General features: G+C 40.9%; 1 protein-coding gene across 19 annotated transcripts in view; it reads left to right on the forward strand.

Moving 5' to 3' along the window:
• The window catches only part of PUM1 (pumilio RNA binding family member 1), a 132,852-nt gene that overhangs the window by 38,652 nt on the left and 74,315 nt on the right, over window positions 1-19,885 (forward strand). For 12 of the 19 annotated variants that reach the window (XM_060626079.3, XM_060626075.3, XM_060626076.3 and 9 more), the window contains exons 3-4: window positions 1,605-1,673; window positions 19,665-19,773. In XM_060626079.3, coding sequence (XP_060482062.1) covers window positions 1,605-1,673; window positions 19,665-19,773 — 178 coding nt within the window. The remainder of the gene's footprint in view (window positions 1-1,604; window positions 1,674-19,664; window positions 19,774-19,885) is intronic. The other 7 variants (XM_060626084.3, XM_060626077.3, XM_060626087.3 and 4 more) reach the window with 2 other exon arrangements.

Genomic DNA, 19,885 nt, shown 5'->3' on the forward strand with positions numbered 1-19,885 from the left:
GGATTTTCAAGAAATGCCTAGCTCTAGTTAAATGTATGATTGGATTCCACAGAAAGAGCTAGATACAGAGCTTTATGCATTTGATTTACATGCTTCGTAAATGTTCACTCTGGCCTGAAGGTTCAAAATGATTTCATCTGACATTTGTAGTTTTCCAGTTAGCATCTTGTCCTCATTCTCTCCTCCCCCCCACGGCCCCGCCTTTATCTTTACTACCTATAGCTTAGAAGCTTACTCAGTGTGTTTACCTAAATAATGGAAACACTTTGTAATGTGGTCACAGCTTGTTTCCAGGCCCTTTGAAACTATTTTAACCACAGTAAAAAGCTTGGTCTCTATCTATGTCTCTTTGTTCTCATTGGGCTGAATTTTAGCTTCATTTTGAATTTTATAAATTTCCATTTTTAGCAGGCATCCCAAAGCTGCTTTGTCTTAGTGACACATTGTCATTTTGTAGCGTATATCAACTCTGGGTTTTGAAGATATGTGACTCAGAACAGCGGTGTAACTATATTTTTATGTGGTGTCAGTTCAGTCAAGTTAAGATTGTTGGGTGATAAACAGGCAGCCCTGTTAATAAAATCCTTGAGTTGGTTCTCCTAGCTGTATTCTGGCCCGTGTTCTCCATACTCTTCCCTCTGCCTGCCTGACCTCAGCCTGACCTTTGTGTGTACCCACTGCTGGCGATTGTACACCGACATTGGGAGGTAGTGATGGTCAGATGAGGGGTTTGTGAGAGTCCTGCTTCAGGCCCTCTGCTGTCTTTCTCCAGCAGTCGAAGAGCCTTCCTTGTGAATAAACAAGGGACGGTCCTCTGGCCTCAGGCAGCAGAGATGGCTTGCTGCTCATAACTGAGAGGACCTACAGGATATTAGACAACACAAGGTTTTTTGGGTTACTGTTTCGAGTAAACGATCGCACACTTCTTCCTTGATCTTAACCTTATCTTGTAGAAATGACCTTAGATAGGAGTTCATTGAAGCCTGAAAAGATTGTTCCGATGTGGGCAGTAGTTTAATGATAGGTGAGGTTTGAAGGGATTCTTGTGATGAGTGCTGTTTTTTCCTCCTGGAGTTGAGATCCCAAGAGCCCCTCTGCGGAGATCTTCCAACATGGAGAAATGTTCGGACACCCCACTATACAGTTTGCAGTGCCTTTCCCTGAGGTTTATCCAAGAAATAACTGGGTTGGGTCAAATGAGTCCCCTTGTTTCTACTTGCTTGTCACAGTTGGGGGCAAGCACTGTGGCTTTTGAGTCCAGAGCCATGTTCAGGTCACATAATCGTAGGTCATTGCCCTTCAGCATGTTGGTCTTATACATTTAAAATGTATGAAAAATAGCTAACATAATGCTCATTTGATGGAATATGCTTTTTCTGGATTATGTATTTTTCATGTTGTGGAAAAAAAAGGAATGGGAGGGGAGAAAACAGGGGTCATTGGCTCTGAACCCTGCTGATTGAAGGTAAGTGAATGTTTAATTTCAGTCACTTGCTTATTGTTATGTCTCTGTCAGTATCTGAAGGTAAACCGTTGTGTTTAATGTGAGCGTACAATTCAAGATGCTAACTCGAAACTTTTTCCTTCTCTATTTTGAACGATAGGTGCGTTCTATGGATGAACTGAATCATGATTTTCAAGCACTTGCTCTGGAGGGAAGAGCGATGGGAGAGGTAAGTGAACTGGTGTGTCAGAAAAGTGGGCCTGTTTTTAAGGGAAGTTTGGAGCTGTCTTTCATCAAATGTGTCCGAATCTAGTCTCCAGAAGTATGTGCTTGCTTTTCCTTGTTGCCATCCTCATGATAGGAATGGGATATTGCAGAATTTTGCCAAAATGATTTCATTATAAGAAGAACGTTAACCTTAGCCTAATGTCTTAAAAATAAAACAAAGCAACCAAAACATGAGCACAAATTATTGATGGTTCTATTAGCCAGTCAGCTGTAAGTCGAGGCTTTAAAGTTTCACAAGATAATTTTATATGCATCACATATCCTTACTTTTGCCTCATTTTCCACTCACTAGGTTCTTTTTGCAGCGGAAGGGGGTCTTAGATTGGCTGCTGATCAGAACATGTTGCTAACCTGTTTTTAGAGTAGGTTGAGGAGGTTGTTTGGAGCTCCATTGTGGAGAGGAAGTTGTTAGATTTCTGGTGAAATGATTCCAGAGGGTAGAGGTGTCAGTCAGAATATATAGAATTCAGGAACAAGAAGTTTGGTTTGTTCATAATGTTTAAAATTTGCAAAAACAAATTCCTGTCATCTGCACATCGATAGGGAAGGTTGCCGTAATTCTAGAAGAAATGGGAGTATAAAGCACAGCTGACTTCTGGCCATTCTTGTGGTTGACAATTAGAATGTATTGGTGATAAGGTAGAACATATAGTTTGGATTAAGAACCAAAGGTGTAACAGGTTCTCAAGCTGGGGGCATTTGCTTGTGGTTCTCTTGTTCTGGAGCTTAACCTTAGGTTTTTTCCTTCTGTTTTATTTTTTGCATATCTAATATTTAAAAGCTCCCACATCTGTTTTAATGTTTTAAAGGAGGGAAAATAGCTGTATTCTGGATTCTCTTTTATATCATTCATTAAACACACTTGTTCTTTGATTTAGCAAATATCCTTTGATCCAGGCACTATGCTGGGTTCTGAGGGTTCAGGATTAAGGTAATTCTTCTCCTGATGTATAGCAAACATTCATTGACTGCCGTTGTGGTTAGGCATTAGTTAAACTCTTCTGGTGTTTTGGTTCTGAGGGTCTTGCTTCCTGTGTTTTGAGATTTTGTTTCCAACTTTTCCTTGTCATCCTGTGATCAGAGTTCCAGTGTCCTATCATCTTGGGTTCATGGGTTTTGGGCCTGTTCATGGGTTTTTCTCCTAGAGCTTTAAGAGAAGTTAGATAGGTGGCATTATGTCTCCCGTGCCTGCCTAATATTAAAACAGTGCACATTAATAAATCCTCTGTGGTTAATGGGGAAGAGATTTTTCTCAGCTTTTGGAGCAAAATTTGAACAGAAAGTTAAACAGATGAATCAGATATTAAGTATAGATGGGAAAACCGTGTTTCTCTTGTTCCCCACTCCTGTGATTTTAGCCTGGTCCACTCCACCAGAAATCAGTGCCAGTTTTTAAAATTAGTTATACAAAATAAAATAATGCCTTTTGCTGTTGTGTACACTATATAATCTCTAAAGGCTTAAAGTCTGTTTAATTGAAGAAATAGTGAACAGAATCGAATAGAAAGTGAATTTTATTTAAATAATGACAAAACTACACACACACACAGACACACACACAAATGCACACACTTTTTTATTTTGAGAGAGAGAGAGAGGAGAGAGAGAAAGAATTTCAAGCAGGCTCTACACTGTCAGTGCAGAACCTGATGTGGGGCTTGTACTCATGAACCCCATGAGTTCATGACCTGAGCCACAATCAAGAGTCAGATGCTCACCCGGCAGCCACCCAGACACCCTGACAAAAATATTTTTTGAATAGTTTTTTCCTTCCAAAAATACCTTTCCCCCTACCCAAGGCTTCCAAACCTCACCTTTCTTATTTGTGTTAGGAAATAGTAGTTTTTTGGTATCTGTATACTCGCACCTGGTTGTGGGCATATGTAGATAACCAAAATGTACTCCAGCAGTTATGGGGTGTCACTCTTCTTCTTTCCTCATTACGTATTCAGAGAGTAATAATAACTACCGTTTGCTGGCAATGTATTACACAGGTGCTAAGGAGTTTGTCTCACCAGTAACTCTATCAGGACGGATCTCTTATCCAGATAAAGAAAGAGGCTGAGAGAGATGAATTAATTTGCCCAGGGCCACATATCTAGTAAGTGATGAAACTGGGATTCTGACCTGGCTTCCTCTTCAAAGCATGTTCCCTTAGAGTAAATGAAAATCTCATTTTAGTAAGCTGTATAAAAATTGATATTTTGGGGGAGGATTAAAAAAAATGCTTAACATATGTTCCTCCCAAAATACAGATACTGAGGTAGTTTTTTAAAAGTAGACTCTGCCCTCAATGTGGAGCTCAAACTCATGACCCCAAGATCAAGAGTTGCAAGCTCTACCAGCCAGGTGCCCCTGGTTTTTGAAAGCATAACCCACTGGCTAGGCACGGTGTGGACGGACTAAGTATAGAGAATGAGGTTTCTGTACTCAAGGAGCTCTTTAGCTACTTGAGGAAGCAGAGAGTACACTTGACAACAGAAAGAAGGCCCAGTGTTGCCTATATATGTTTCGGGTTTAGAGAGAAGGGAGTGGTCAGTATCGCTTGGAGAGTTTGTGATTACTGTAATGGAAGAGTGTAAGACTTGGGAATTGTTTTCTGGTTTATTTAGTTAGGGTCTGGATAGGTGCAAGGTGGGAGAATGTTTTCTGCAGTGTTACAAGGGAAGTTGGCAAAAGAGAAACGAAGAATTAATAAGCTTTTATTATAAAATAAAGCTACAGCTTCTAATTAGTTTAACCTCATTAAATTTCCTTCCCTTTAAGCAATGAAAGAGAGGGGCTGTGTATAAATGTAGTCTTTACCCCTATATACGCTAAAATTTCAAGTAAATTGCTTTGATTTTTCAGCCAGGCACAGTGTATTTTTGTTTCACTTATTTTGTGTGTATTTGTGTGTGTGTGTGTGTGTGTGTGCACGCGCTTGCACTTGTGTGAGTCCTCATTACAGTAAACGATAGATACCTCGTTTTGGTAAACGAAAAGGAGTCCTAGTTCCTTCTGTTAAGAACGTTATGAATCGTTAGAATTGAGAGAGAATTGGTTCCATCAAGAGTAATTGAGCTCTAGTAAAGTTAATGCTTCTTGGCTCTTGTTAACATTTTTTCCGTCAAAGCCAACACTAGGCTCTGCAAAATGTAGAGCATTTCTTAGAACTCTTGCTAAGAAGTGGCTGCTTGAACCATCACCTCAGACCTTGTTGGCTGTCCGAGGTACAGTTGTCCTTAGCTGAAGGATCACAATACAAGTGCTTTACCTACCTCTTATTCTAGAAAATCAACATAAAAAGGACGATAGTAAAATAAATGCCTTAGGGTTAGGCCACAAATTATTTTCAAATATGTCATCTACTCTCCTTGCCGGTCATTTCCATTCAACTTAAAGGTATAGTCCTGAAAAGCTGAAAGGCACATATTGGAGCAGCTTCTTAAATTTACACATGAGAAGCTTAGGCTGTTAGTTGAGTATTCAGGAGTAGATCTTTGCAGTACTGAGGAAAGGCTCACTAACCTTGGGTAACTGGGCTTGGTTTCTACATTGGTTTGGTTTCTGATTTTGTATAATTTACTTGCTTCACCTGTAAGAGGACAGCAGTGTTCCTACTTTTTGTGTCTTAAAAAAGGATGGATTTGCCAAGGGGAGAGCTGTTGATAGAAAAGGCACCTTGTTTTTTTTTGCATAATTGATTTTCTAAAAACTGAGGACTTTTTTTCTGTTTAAGATTCCTTACTGTTTTATGTGCAGAAAACTTGATCATTTTCAGGGACGTTGAGATAGTAGTGATTATTTCTGGAATAAATGGGATGTATTTAGATACGTGGCCCTTCATCTTTGTTTTAGAAAGCTGAAGCATAGACAAGTTTGTAAACCTGAGGAAGCAGATCTGGGAGGTGCTTGTGTGTGTGGAGTCCTAATGAGAATCCTGTCATGTTCCTTGGAAGTAGAATAAGGTGAGATAGGGTTAAAATACAGCTGTAGATTCTTTTTTTTTTTTTTTTCCAATGTTTATTTTTGAGAGACAGAGAGTGACAGAGTGTGAGTAGGGAAGGGGCAGAGCGAGAGGGAGACACAGAATTCAAAGCAGGCTCCAGGCTCTGAGCTGTCAGCACAGAGCCTGACGCGGGCCTCGAACCCATGAACCGTGAGATCATGACCTGGGCCGAAGTCGGACGCCCAACCGACTGAGCCACCCGGGCGCCCCAATCTTTTTTTTTTTCTTAAAAATGTTTTTAAATGTTTATTTTTGAAGGAGAGCGAGAGAGAGAGAGAGAGAGAGCAAGCGAGCACACAAGCTGTGAAGGGGCAGAGAGAGAGGGAGACAGGATCCAAAGCAGGTCTGCACTGTTAGCACAGAGCCCGATATGGGACTTGAACTCATGAGCCGTGAGATCATGACCTGATCCGAAGTCGCTTAAGTGACTGAGCCACCCAGGCACCCCTAAAATATAGCTGCAGATTCTTATTGGACATTATATAGGAATTCTATCTGTAAGTGTAAAATTAGCAAAATGGCTAGTAAAGGAAGGAATTTGGTAGTGATTTGGAGAGCTAAAGAACGGTTCACCCAAAGAAAGGTATAACTTGGTGGGATAGAGCACGCTCTAGACCAGAACCCTGAAGCCACAGTCCAGCCTTGGTTCAGACGTTCATCTTCTTTGGACTTGGGCTTTTTTTCATCTGTAAGACAAAGATGTTGACTGGTTTCCCAGGACCCTTTCAAGTCTAAGATTTTGGAGTTTGCCCTTATTTCTATATCTTTAAAAAGATAGAAAAGAGGAATAGTTCTCCTTTTTCTAGGATATGCCAGAGAGCATCTAAAAGATGTCTTTTTAGAGTGACTTCCCCCTTGTGATGTAGAGGTTCTGTAACTTTTCATTGGGTTTTCTAAGTGACTCATTCACCAGTCTGCAGTTGTCTAAGGCGTTGACGTATCTGTTCCTAAGGGCTCATGAATGGCAATTCTGAAATCAAGGCAAGTGGAAGCCTAATGTGGATACCAAGTCTGTTAAATTCTTTTCTACATCTTTCCATCATGGCAAACAGAATGGCTCATAGAACTGGAGGCTTTTTTTTGAGTAGCTAAAAGTACTTTTAGGATTCACAGCCCAAGAACGGCTACCTTACACTGGCAGTTTCTTGCAATTCGAGTCCCATAAGAATAACTCGATTGACTCCAAAATTGACAGAATTTAGAAAGGAGATATATTGTGTGCCAGCAAAATCATGCACCCTTTCTTGCAGAAGGAAGACGAATTAATAAAGTCTTTGGTGTATTAATATAAAAACATCTGACCAAATAATTCAGTGAATCCCTTTTCCCCCAAAATATAGCTTTTGAGTACAGACAGGAATGGTAAAACTGCCTAGTTCCTTTAGCCTTGTCTTAATACCATTTGGTTGTTGGGCATTTTTGGCATCTTGCTATTAGAATGTTTCCTTAAGAGATAACATACATAGTTAGCCAGACCAAGTGACCTGGAGGTATGAGATCTTAGTTCATGGCTTTCCTGTTTTAGGTTAGTGACTATGGATTAGAGATGAAGTAAGCGACCTCTTTAAGGTATTGTTTGGGGAAGTTCCTGAGATCTTGTAATAGTTTTGGGACTGGGCGTTTTGAAGAACAAGATAGAAAAAGGGGTCTTCTGTATTGAGGAGGGCACCTGTTGGGATGAGCACTGGGTGTTGTATGGAAACCAATTTGACAATACATTTTATATTAAAAAAAAGAAAAAGAAAAAGAAAAAGGGGTCTTCTAACCTTGAGAATGTGGGTGCATCTGACATTTGGAACCTGGTTCTCAATTCTGTCCCACCACTTTGAGACCTGTTGGGAACCTCACTCGTTCCAATATCTGCCTTCTCTCCTGTGTTGGGAAGAATAGATAGACCTACCACTGTATATCCTTTGCAGCAGGATGTAGCTTATCCACATACTGCTTAGTCTGTGTTTGTTAAATTTCTCCCCCTTTATCCTCCATTGGTTGAAATGTTTTCATTCTTTTCATCCACATCACTGTGCTTTATTTGAGGGCAGGCCAACTAAATCGCTACAGTAATGCATTAACACTTTTCAAGATACTTTGGCATTGATTTCATTGCTTATGTGAATCTCTGAATAGATTTTTGGGAGATATTAATACCATTTTTTTTTTTTTTTTACATGAGGAAAATGAGTCCTAAGGCCAAGTGATTCCAGCTAAGGTGATGAGTATTAAGATGTGGATTTGAATGCCAAATAAGTTCTATTTCAGTAGGCTCAGGAATAATAATAATAGCTGCAGCACATTACCGTATATAATTTTCCAGGTACTATGCCAACTACTTTGTATACGTTACAGTCTTCACAGCGATCCTACAATATTGTGATGCCCTTTTATAGACCGGGCAAAAAGGGATTTGAGAGGTTAACATGATCATGAACCAGCTGTTTGAATTCACATCTCTGTGAATCCAGATCTTACTGGGTTTTTCTGCTGTTCGTTTCTTCATGTCCAGAGTCTGTTATTTAACTTCACTTATCAGCTCCTCTTTATAAAACTTTTCTTGCTCTTACCAACCAGAATCTATGGAGAGGAATTCAAGTAGCAAGTTATTTGTGTCATTCTTATGGCTCTGATTTATTTCATATGTAGTGATTTGTGTAAATGTTTTCTGTTTCCCCGCACATAAGTTTGTTCAGGGCAGGGGCTTCAGCTTAATAACATACTTTGTAAATAGCATCTGCCCATATACTGTGTTGAATGAATCTTACAAAATAAATATTTTTTTCCTAAGCATGGCTTCCTCTTTATTTTCTCTTTTATCCAGAAGTTGATACTGTCCTCCCCGCACGGGACCTTAGTTCAATTCCGTAAATATTTATTGCCTGTATTCTTTATTCAGATTACTTTTCTATCCTAAGGGATGTGGGGTTGTGAAGGGGGGAGGATGAGGAACTGCCAGAACTAAAAAAGCCTCTATTCATTCATCCTTCTCTGCATATTTTTACATTTTCAAACTATTTGATTATTTTGCAAAGAGTAGTACATAAGATGAAGAGTAAATCAGCAATGCTGTTATCAGCCAAGTTGAATCCGATATAAGGGGTTTATTATAAAGGGTCTTTTGTTTAATATAGTTGTAACTCGATCAATGGGACACTTTCTCTGGGTGATCTGCGGGGGCGTGGAAATACCCTCATTACATATACACAACCAGACATAATTGTATTTAGAAAACAGGAATTACTTTTGTTATATTTCTTGTTCGAGTGTGTATTAAACAATATTGTGTGTAATTCTCTCTTCTTTACTATTACTTTACTGATGAGGAACCAGAATTAACCAGAGTTAATCCATTGTTTCTTGATTAATTAATGCATTCTGTGATTCTCATTATAGCAAAGCATGTAGAGGAAAGAATTTATTTTCCGTATTGGTCTTCCTGGTATACATAATAGCCATATCTATGAAATTTTCATCTCCTGGAGTGCATGAAAAAGGGAACTTGTCCATATCTGGCACACTGAGATCTTTGTCTTGTCAATTTAATAATTAAAAATGCCCTGAGGCTGACTGGGCATGTGGGTGGGTTTAAGTATTTGCTCCCATCTTGAGGCAAAGGACTCTTTCTCTTCTTAGTTGAGCTGTTTCCTGCTTTGGGGATATGAGGTGGGTAGGTCATGAAGCAAACTAGATGTTTTCATGGTTTTATTCATGAACTTAACAGGTTTCCTATGTGATCTGGAGGCTTATCTTTTGCACATTGGGCTCTTGGGTATTACTGCAGGAAATCACCTAGATAATCATTAAGTCTAGACCTAGTGTAACATGTATATGATTATGTTATAGGACAAACCATGTAGCTTATACATGTGCAAAAACAAATGACCTTGTTTGACCTAGATAATATAATCCTGTTTCCTTACATGCCGTTCCTTTATCCTGCAGAAAAGCCTAGTTCACCTTGGACATTTCTTCATTTTCTGAACACAGTTTACTGTCAGTCTGTCAAGTTTTATGAAGATAGCAGGGAAAAGAAGTTTTGTTTGGTTCTGTTCCAATAATTTGAAGGGGGAAGGTGTAAAGAATTTTACTTTCAATGGATTTGGGAGGTGGGGAGGGTGCAGTGGAGAAAGGATTAGTGTGGAGTTTGCCCCAGGGTAATTTATCACAAAAGAACATGGAGATTGATGTGCTAACAGTATCTCTGAATTTTTTTATGAAAGTATTCTTTCATTTCACGAATGAAGTTAACAGTGATTGTGCTCTTTGTGTGGTAAGGAACCGCTGTGCTCCTTTGAAGAGTTCTCACTGTGGAGTTTGGCAGCCATCAGCTGAAGAACTGAATGGACTTCTTTTTTTTTTTTTAATTTTTTTTTAACATTTATTTATTTTGAGACAGAGAGAGACAGAGCATGAACGGGGGAGGGGCAGAGAGAGAGGGAGACACAGAACCGGAAGCAGGCTCCAGGATCTGAGCCATCAGCCCAGAGCCCGACGCGGGGCTCGAACTCATGGAACGTGAGATTGTGACCTGAGCCGAAGTTGGACACTTAACCGACTGAGCCACCCAGGCGCCCCTAGAACTGAATGCACTTCTGACTAACTCGTGGTTGTCCTAAAATTTAAGAGCTACCAAATTCTTCTGTCTGCTTGATTCGTCTTTTTGTTCGTACTGTTCCCTAGGAAGCAACCAACCATGGATCTTCAGGACAACCTGAAAACTTTACCCATTGGACTTGTGAACTTAAATTTGGAACGCCGTATTCGTACATACTTGGGTTCTGTTGCACGACTCTACAGAATAGACTTCTCCTTAAAAGAATTTCAGTGATAGACTGGCTTATGTATACTTAGTGACTTCATTCTTGCTTGTCATAATGGGCTATGAATCCTCACTTTTGAAATTACATAGGTTTTTTTGTTTGTTGGTTGTTGTTATTATTATTATTTTTTTAATGCTTTGAAAGCCGAGAGAAGCATCTGCGTGGCAGTTTGTATCTTCCTTGCCCGATTTCCACAGGTCCCCTCTCTTACCCTTTCGTGCCTAATTATTGCCTCCTGACATCCATTTAACTTCCCCTTCCCCTTCCCCCATTTTATGGAGGAATGTCAGATTAATTTTCTGAACTTAATTTTTATGACGTTCCTTCCTGTTACTGCTTGTTGACTTAGAGTGTCGCCGGTCGCTGGACTAGTTGGGCTAGTTGGGCTAGTCCTTACTGCTTCCCTCTGTCGCTGGCCAGATGCCTTTCTTCTTGGTGGGCACCTGCCCGTGTGCTTTCCTTTCTGTCTTTGCTCTTGTTCGAGAGTCCTTCCCACTGTCTTCTCGCTCTGTACGGACTCCGTACGGGAGTCCTGACCAGTCCTGTCACAGGTTAGTGCTCCTTTCTTCATCTGTAGGAGGTTGTGAAGTTCAACAGTCTGAAGCACACCGTAAGTGTGCTTATCTTAAAATGAAGGCCTGGTAGCTGTGTCACTTTGATTCCTGATAGGTTTTTCTTTTTAGGGTGAAGAGTGTCTTTCACTACTTCTGTTTCCAGTAGTGGCTTCTACAGGCTGTGCATTTCAGGGCCTAGTCAAGTAATACTTTACTTTTTGACATCAGTACTTCAGATGCTGAAAGCTTTGAAATTTTTCAGTAGCCAGAAGAGCAGTAGTGGTTTTCCAGATGTGGGAGAGAGCAAATTTTCTCTCATTGGCCAGGTCTCAGTGGCTTGTGTCATTTCTTTAGGGGCAGAAGAGTTTCTAAAGGACATTCAGTGTAACTATTGACATTACTTATGAAAAGTGCTTAATAGCTGGAAAATATTTTTCAAAAAACCTGTTAATTTTATATACTGCATGATTATAATCATGCAAAAAATTCCTCTTTTTTTAAAAGGAGTACATTAGATTTCAACCAAAAGAGACACTTACTTAAGAGACCGTTCATGTGGAAATCAGTTTTCAGTGGTAAGCATCTCGATGCATAGATGGACAGTTTTAGGCAGTAATTACTAGGTGCCAGGTTTTGAATCTGCCTGGTAGAGAGATGTGAAAAAATTATAGCAGATGTTGATGCTTAGTTTTTTTGTGATCTGAATGAAATGAAGCAGTCAGAAACGTTTCAGCACTTTTTGAAAAGTGATCTTTACGTGTAAGTATTGAACAACAGTTTAAAGAGAATGGAGGACACTTCCTTAATTAGTAGCTAGATCAACAGGAGGCGTGAATTGAGAAGGTCCTACTCCTTAAACTGGAAGGGAAAATGAAGAGGAAAACACCACCTTCGTTATACTTATTGTCTATTGAAAAGAGTAACTGGCTGTGATAACACCATTGAACTCGTTCGACATTCCTTATTTAGGGTACAGGTTTCAAAGTGGATTAGATGTTATGTGCTTGCTTAAAAATACTTGAGACATACAGTGTGGGCCCTCCGTAAAGTTGCCACTAACTTTTGTTACTGTGAGATTATGTTGCAGTGAAGTGTGTATGCTTAAAAGAAAATGCCTTGTTTGTAGTGAATTCCATACCCCTGTAATCTCAATTTTTATTTGTTAGAAAATCAGTTCTAAATCATCATAAACGTTGATTTTGTAGTAAGTCATTCATAATGTCACCACCCCAGCAAGCACCGATTTCAGGTTTTATTTTTCTTTCCAGTCTTGATCCAGAAGGGAAGGGTGCACCAGGAGAAGGGGTCTTTACCTGTGCAGTTTTGTCTTTTACTTTTAATTCTGTAAACATTACCTAGAGTCTTTATGGCTGTTTTGGGTGAGCTTCCATTGTGGTAGCACAGCTACCTTGCTCCTGATTGTTTTGGTCTTGTACTTTGAATGTAGAGGTGTTTTTTTTTTTTGTTTTTTTTCCTTTTCTTTTGAATTCCAGTCTTTTGTTGTTGTTGAGATATATTCTCAGGAATGAACATGACTCTTGATGTATATATATTTTCTTTACCCTTTCCAAAAGAATTATCCTAACAGTGAATGAATGGATATACCCTTAAAAAAAAAAAAAAAAAAAAAAAAGTCTTGTAAAGTATATTGACATGTAATTTTGTATTTAAACTGTTTCTTGTTAAAGCTTTTTCTGAGTGTAGTTCATAGTATTTATTATGAAAGCACTACTTGATGTACTGTCTTCCTTGATATGGCTGCAACCCTGTATGGTCTGAAGGGCATGGGTAAGGTAGGGCATTAAGATTTTGAGAAGGGCTTTCTGAAAATTACATGATGTTCACACATCAGAACTCTGCCTAGAACCTGTGACTGTCAGTGGTTACAAATTATACTTCTTTATTTTAGTCAGTTCTGAGCGGTCCTTTCTCTGAGTTGATGTCGAATTCTTTTAACACCATGAGAATGTAATGGGAATATGTACTAAGAGATTAAAAAATTGGGGGCAGCGTCCTGTACCTCACCACCTGTTTAAAACATCAGGTATTTGACTCCTGCACTGGTTACATTCCAGTGAGGAAACTCAGCTTATGTTGGAAGTTTGCGTTGCCAGATAACATGATCAAACCTGAGCATGCCTGTAGGGCTGTAGCGTGCGCCCTGTGAATGCTCCTCCTTAAGAAGCCTCATTTCTGCTCTGAGAGGCAGACAGTGTTGAGTCCTGTAAGCAGTTACCTGATAATTTTATTCCTTTTGAGAACAGAGTACCTGTCGGAGTGTGCACTGAGTACCGAGACCATCAGAAAACCTCACCGATACTTCCCTGTGCAAATGTTCGTGGTGGTGTGGTCAGACATACCCAGTCCTTAATAATGATCATGCCTCTTAGTTTCTGCAAAGATGTAATGATGGCTCTTCTTGTGGTGGTTTGTTAGGGCTCTTGATTTTATGGAATTTACACACACATGGGCTGGGTGATGCTGGGCTCACACCTGCTAGTTGAGTACCCCAGGAGCATGTCGTTTGGCTAGCCATTCGTAGTGTGAGGTCTGTTGGTTACCACTTTGTTCTTCAGTCACAGTGGCAGCCGATTTTTTGAGTGCTTGCTCAGAGTTCAGCCTTGTACTACTTTTTTGCACAGATCTCATTTAATGTTCGTGATAGTTCATTTTATAGGTGAGAAACCTGAGGCTGAGAGGGGCTAACTTCACAGAGTTGGGATTCAGAAGCAGGTCGGTTTTTAAAAATGACTTCAGAGCACCCTTGCAGGCTTCACTACTGTACTATTGCTTAAAATAAGAAGGCTGCAGGTGCTTGATATTATCAGCACTTTATTGTCTCCACCTCTGTTACAGGGCTCTTAGTGGGGGCTAATGTTGTGATTGATTGTGCAAGTGTGGCTTTGTGTATGGTCTCTTTTGTTAGATGGTAAAAGAAAAAAGGTGTTTCCAAACAAAATTCAGAGATTTTCCGAATGGCTAACATTGCTTGTAAACCAGTGCTTGGTTTCTCTTTTGTTCTCCAGAAGCCTCATGAGTATGCTTACTGATTTCTTTACTTTCTGTGTCTTTTCTTTTATAAACCTGTGGTTCAAACTGGGATAAACAGTGTTTTTTTTTTTTCCCCCTCAAAGATTTGAGAACTCACATATTGGGGGGTTTGGGGCAACTAGGAATCCCATTTAATGGGACGATACAGGGAAGAGTACAGAGTCTGTTGTTGGCTGGGGAGGATGCTGGGACCTCCCAAGTCCTGGTTCTCAGTTAGTAGATCTTGAAAGGGATCTTGATCACTAATTCAGAGGTGATTGGATTATGGGATTGACCTATACTAACCAGAACCACAAGAGACTTCTATATGAAAACCAAAATACAGTTTACTAATTTATAAGGAGAAATAATAACTCTCAAGTGGGCAGGATAATTGTGTTCAGTGATCAGCATGCCTGGCTACAGGAGGGAGCCAAGTTCTCGTATGAAGTTTGCTTGCTCAGCAAGAGTCTGAGCCAGGGAAGTTACTTAGATGTTTTTAGTGGCTACTGTAATCAGGCTGCTATCTAGCTTGATGCATTCATTGCTTTTATGAGGATAGACTGTGCATCATATGCCCTCTCCCTAAATTTGCCACCTGGGTAATACTGCCTACATCTGACTCCCTGGGTCTCTTTTGCTTTTGTTGGACCAATTCCTAATTCCAGTTATCTTCCTTTAGAATTGTCAAATCTTTTAATCCTCTTATTGCCTAATCTTTCTTTAAAGTAAATTTTGTAAACCTCTGCTGTGATCCGTTCCTTTTTTTTTTTTTTTTTCCTGTCAAAGAACAATTTTATTTCCAAGTTTTTGATGGGGTAAGCAGTAATTCACTTTTCATACAATGGTTGGTTTTAAATTTTTGGTGTTGGATTTAGGTGTGGCTTAAATGAAGGTTTGGCAACTCCTGGTGTTTATGCCAGTGGGTTGGTGAGCCAGTCAGTCTGTTTTAGCCAATACTGTAGATGATACCTCCAGAGGGGTTGCTGTTGCATTTGAAATAACAGATACTCATCGTCACTTTGTTTTATTTTATAATTCAGTAGATTATAGCTTCTTTAACTCTGATCAGATTTGAATGGTGAATGTCGTTATTTTAGTTGACTCGAATATCTGACTGCTACTAGTTTTCGGTAAGCTTAATATATCTAAGCCCATCTAATTTTGCAGAAGTTAGTACTTTTTTTTTTTTTAATGCAGAAGGGCTATGAGACAAAGTAGGGGAAAATGGGAAATGAAAAGCATGTTATTTTTTCCAAAGTCAAAAGTCCTTGGACTGTAGATACTAGAAAAGGAATGAGAAGTGCTTCTTGAAAACAAACTTTTATTTATTTTTAAAGAGATTTTGTATTATTTATTTATTTTTAAAATTTATTTATTTTTGAGAGAGAGAGAGAGGGAGGGAGAGAGAGAATCCCAAGTAGGCTCCGCACTGTCAGTACAGAGCCTGATGCAGCGTGGGCTCTAACCCATGAACCGTGAGATCATGAACGGAGCCAAAATTAAGAGTCGGACACTTAGCTGACCAAGCCACCCAGGCGCCTTACTTACTTACTTTATTTAGAAAGCGCAAGTGGGGGAGGGCAGAGAGAGAGAGAGAGAGCAAGCGAGCAAGCGAGAGAGTATGTTAAGCAGGCTCCCCACTCAGCGCCGAGCCCCGTCTGGGGCTCCATCCCACGACCCTGGCATCGTGACCTGAGCCCAAATCGAGAGTCGGCTCAACCGACTGAGCCACGCAGGCGGGCGCCCCTATTGAAATCAGACTTAAGAAACGTGTTGAATATCAGAACAGCTGTATTCAAATACATTCACAACTGTATGAGTTCCTGTTGCCACCTGACACGTTACCTCAAAATCTCAAGGCCTAAAACAACAGAGTTGTTTACACCTCACAGTTTCTGTGAGCTGGGAACCCACTCATGGCTTTGGAAGACCTCTCTTTCGGGGCCCCTCCCAAGCTGCACTCAGGATTGCAGCGGGGGCTGCGGCCGTCTCCGAGTTCAACGGGGGACCGGTCTGCTTTTAAGCTCACTCGCGAGATTGATGTCGGGATTAAGTTCCTAACAGGCTGTTGTTCGGAGGGCCCGAGTTCCTAATGGATGGATGGCCCCTGGCCTCTCTTGGGTTTTGCCACGTGGGGCCTCTCCGCAGGGCAGGTCGCGGCGTAGCAGCTAGCTTCCTCAAAGTGAGCAAGCAGGAGAGCAAGCAGGAGGGGTCATCAGTGCTTGCAAGGTAATTTTGAGGCCGACACGCCATTCCTCTTACCATGTGTTGTTCCTCAGGAGCAAGTCACTAGGTCCGGCCCACGGTCAAGGGGAGGGGATCACACAGGGGCATGAGTACCGGCAGGCAGAGGTCCCAGTCTGAGGCTGATGAGCACCCAAGGGAGGGGTGGGGATGGGTATGTTGTGGAGGAAAGTGAGAAAGGCTGGGTTCTGTGTCAGACCCGAGACTGAAGAGCTTTGCTGAGTTTGCTTCCCTCTTCGCCCACGTTGCTTGGTGTGGAATTTTAACTTTCTTCCCATTTGGAGAGCACTCTTGCAACTTGGTTCCGTCTCTTTCCCTCCCAGAATCGGTGTGTTAGCGCCTCCTTCTCCCACCCCTTTTTTCATGATCTCTTACACACTTGCCCTTTCAGGCCAAGCTGTTTGCATTGATAATGGGTCATCGACCTCCTCGCTACTACTTTGCCAGAGCACGTGGACTTCTAGGACTTCTCGCGCTGTTTCTAGTCTCTGTGGAGGGTTTGCATTTACCCGATTGCTAATGGAGACATGGTTGCCTCTCGGTACCTGACAAGGGTCTTGGGGTTTTGGGTGTGTATTCGTTCCTTTGAGACTTGTTGCATCTGTTACTACTTCGAAGTAAAAGCTCCACTTTCTAGCACCTTTCTACATGTCTGTTGTGTTGTTTCCTTTTGAGAGAATTTGGCCTGGAACCAGCCTTGCTTACATGTTCACCTGCTTTTGCTGGCTTTGTATGTTATGTTATGACAGCCTGGCAAGCTATAGTGAAAGGAGACAGGATTCCAGAAGTCATTTTTGAAGCCTTGAGTTCAAGGGCTGCTGCTTTGTCGGCAGTTTGACGAATTACCAACGGACTGTATTTGCATACGGAGGCTGATATTCAAAGAAGCTTTTCCTTGAGTTCTCAGTAAAGATTTCCATATTTGTGTGGAGAGTGATGAGCGCCATTTTGACTCTTTAAAAGACAAATTATGTTTCTTTTTGAGAGAGGGAGAGAGAGAGAGAGAGAGCGCGCGCGCGTGCGCACGAGGGGGGAGGGGCAGAGAGCGAGGGAGACACAGAATCCAAAACAGGCTCCAGGCTCTGAGCTGTCAGCACAGAGCCAGATGTGGGGCTTGAACTCATGAACCACAAGATCGTGACATGAGCAGAAGTCAGTCGCTTAACCAACTGAGCCACTCAGGTGCCCCTTGGCCTTTTTTTTTTTTTTTTTTTTTGATGACCTTTGCTCTCTTTCCATCATTATGTGGAAAACATCCACTATTATATGGAAATTAACCAGTAAGTGAGGTGTCCCTTCTGCTTTCATTCTTTCTTGTACGCAAAAGAGAAGTTGACATAGACTCCTGTGTGTTCACACCACCTACAAAATGCAGGAGAAAAATCACAATTTTAGTTGGAAAAGATACAACCAATAGGGAAATACTTGTAATCTTGTGAGAGGCCATTTTTGAGACTAAAAGAAGAAAAATAAGTTTAAAAACAAGAATTCTTGAATTGTGCTTGAGTAGTTCACGTTAATTTTCAGTGTCCTTTCTGTGATTTACAGCTATTTTGCCCTGGCGTGATAACACTGAATACATTTATTGAAAACCTGCTGTGTGGTGGGCATTGTGCTAGGCACTCCTCAACAACATCTTTAATCATCACAACCTGAAAATTATTTCCATCATCAGTACAGAAAGAATGAGGCCTAGGGCAGTTCAGTTTGTCCCAGGACACATCGAAGTCGTCTAGTCCAGGACTTCCTGACGCCACTGCTTCTGACCCCACTGCTTAGCTCTCCCTTCTGCCCACCCGCCGTTCCCCCCACCCCTGCCCCCATCTCAGATTAACAGACCAGCTCTGTCTGTCCTTGTTTCCCTCAGAGAATGAACCCACGAGGCATTCTAGGCACCGACTGCTTATAACTGTTCATCTTCAAGTAAACGTAAGCTTACTGAATGCCAGACCAAGATGTGTCTTTTGACACGATCTTGCTAGATTAGAAAATAACAGATTAGGCCCTGAAGAGAAAAGTGTGTGGGAAACGACTTTGACCAGGTTGTAACCCAGGTCTGCCAGGCAGATGTATAGAGACAGAATTGAAATTACGCTGAGAAACCCAGAATCCAGATTTGGAAATCCGAGATTGATTTCAGTGACGACAAAGTTGAGTTATTCCCCCATTATTGCTGCGGTATGGGTTATAAATTGGAAAGGCAAACCTTTATTATCAAGGAGGAGAGCAAATATTTTGCTTTCTGATTTTTGATTCTGTTCCTCTGAGAACTTCAACTCTCCAGGTGCTTCTTTTATGCTCAAAAGCAGCGATTACTGTCTCAAACTTCTGTCTTTCTTGTCTGACTAGTAGTAGCTGAAGTGAAAACATACTTAGAGGAAATAAGGGGAACATTTTAGTGAGTAAAGCTGATGACCAAAATGAAGAATGATGGAATTCCAGTGGAATTTCACTTTGTAACTGACCCTGGTCGCTAATGCTTTGCTGTTGGGCAAAACTGTACTGGTTTTGCTTAAATGGTACTTTGCATTTCTTTGGTCACAGCTGGTTTAAAGTTTTCATATTGGTTTAGGGCCAGTGATGTATACATTTCTGTGAAGCATGGAGTGTTTTGTGAAGTCACTTTAATGGTATTATTAAGTTTTGTTAAAATTAACTGAGGATAGGAGGTTTTATTTCCCTTCCAGTAATGGGGAAATTGGCTGTTCTGTCTTCCCAAGATCTTGGAATAGGTTAATGTTGTGGTTGGGAAGATTTTGCTTGTTTTTTCTTTCTGGTGATGAAAATGTTTTGGTTAACACGGTCTTCTGTACGAAGGAGGTGAGTTTTGCCTCTAGCATTCCATGGCTGGGGTCTGAGTTCATGCCCCAGCTTGAGTAACTTTGTACGGCCAGTTAGTACACATGTAGGCAAAGGAGTGTGTTAGTAGTTGTAGGTACATTCTTTTTAAAAAGGAGTCTTCTTAGCAAGTATTTAACTAATAGGTCTAATATTACTCCCCTTTCCCCTGCCCCCCATAAAATCTTGGCATAGGTTAAATGGATAATTCTAGATATTTAAGCTGAGCCTCTATTGTGGTGGGTTGATCTGTGGCCCCTCCTGGCCTTAGGCCTCTCTGTGACTTTTACCGAATATACAGTAGTGCTCTGACCACAGTCTGTGTAGTCAGAACACTGCGAGTAAAGCCCTCCAGAGCACATGAGCATCTGCAGTACCTTGTCTGAAAGAAAGTGTTGACTGCTGTACTTTCATCCTTTATGAATTCTTTAAAAGCATCTATTATTTTTAATTTGCAGCAGCTCTTGCCAGGTAAAAAGTTTTGGGAAACAGATGAATCCAGCAAAGATGGACCAAAAGGAATATTCCTGGGTGATCAATGGCGAGACAGTGCCTGGGGAACATCAGGTAATCTAGATCTAGCATCTGTACTGTGATTTATGCCTGTCTTAGAGCTCCTTTCCTCAGCAATTGGCAAGTCATGAATTTCACATCAGTGACATAAGCATGTCAAGCAATG

The sequence above is a fragment of the Panthera onca genome, chromosome C1 (genome assembly GCF_046562875.1).
Source record: "Panthera onca isolate mPanOnc1 chromosome C1, mPanOnc1 haplotype 2, whole genome shotgun sequence".
Lineage (NCBI taxonomy): Eukaryota > Metazoa > Chordata > Mammalia > Carnivora > Felidae > Panthera > Panthera onca.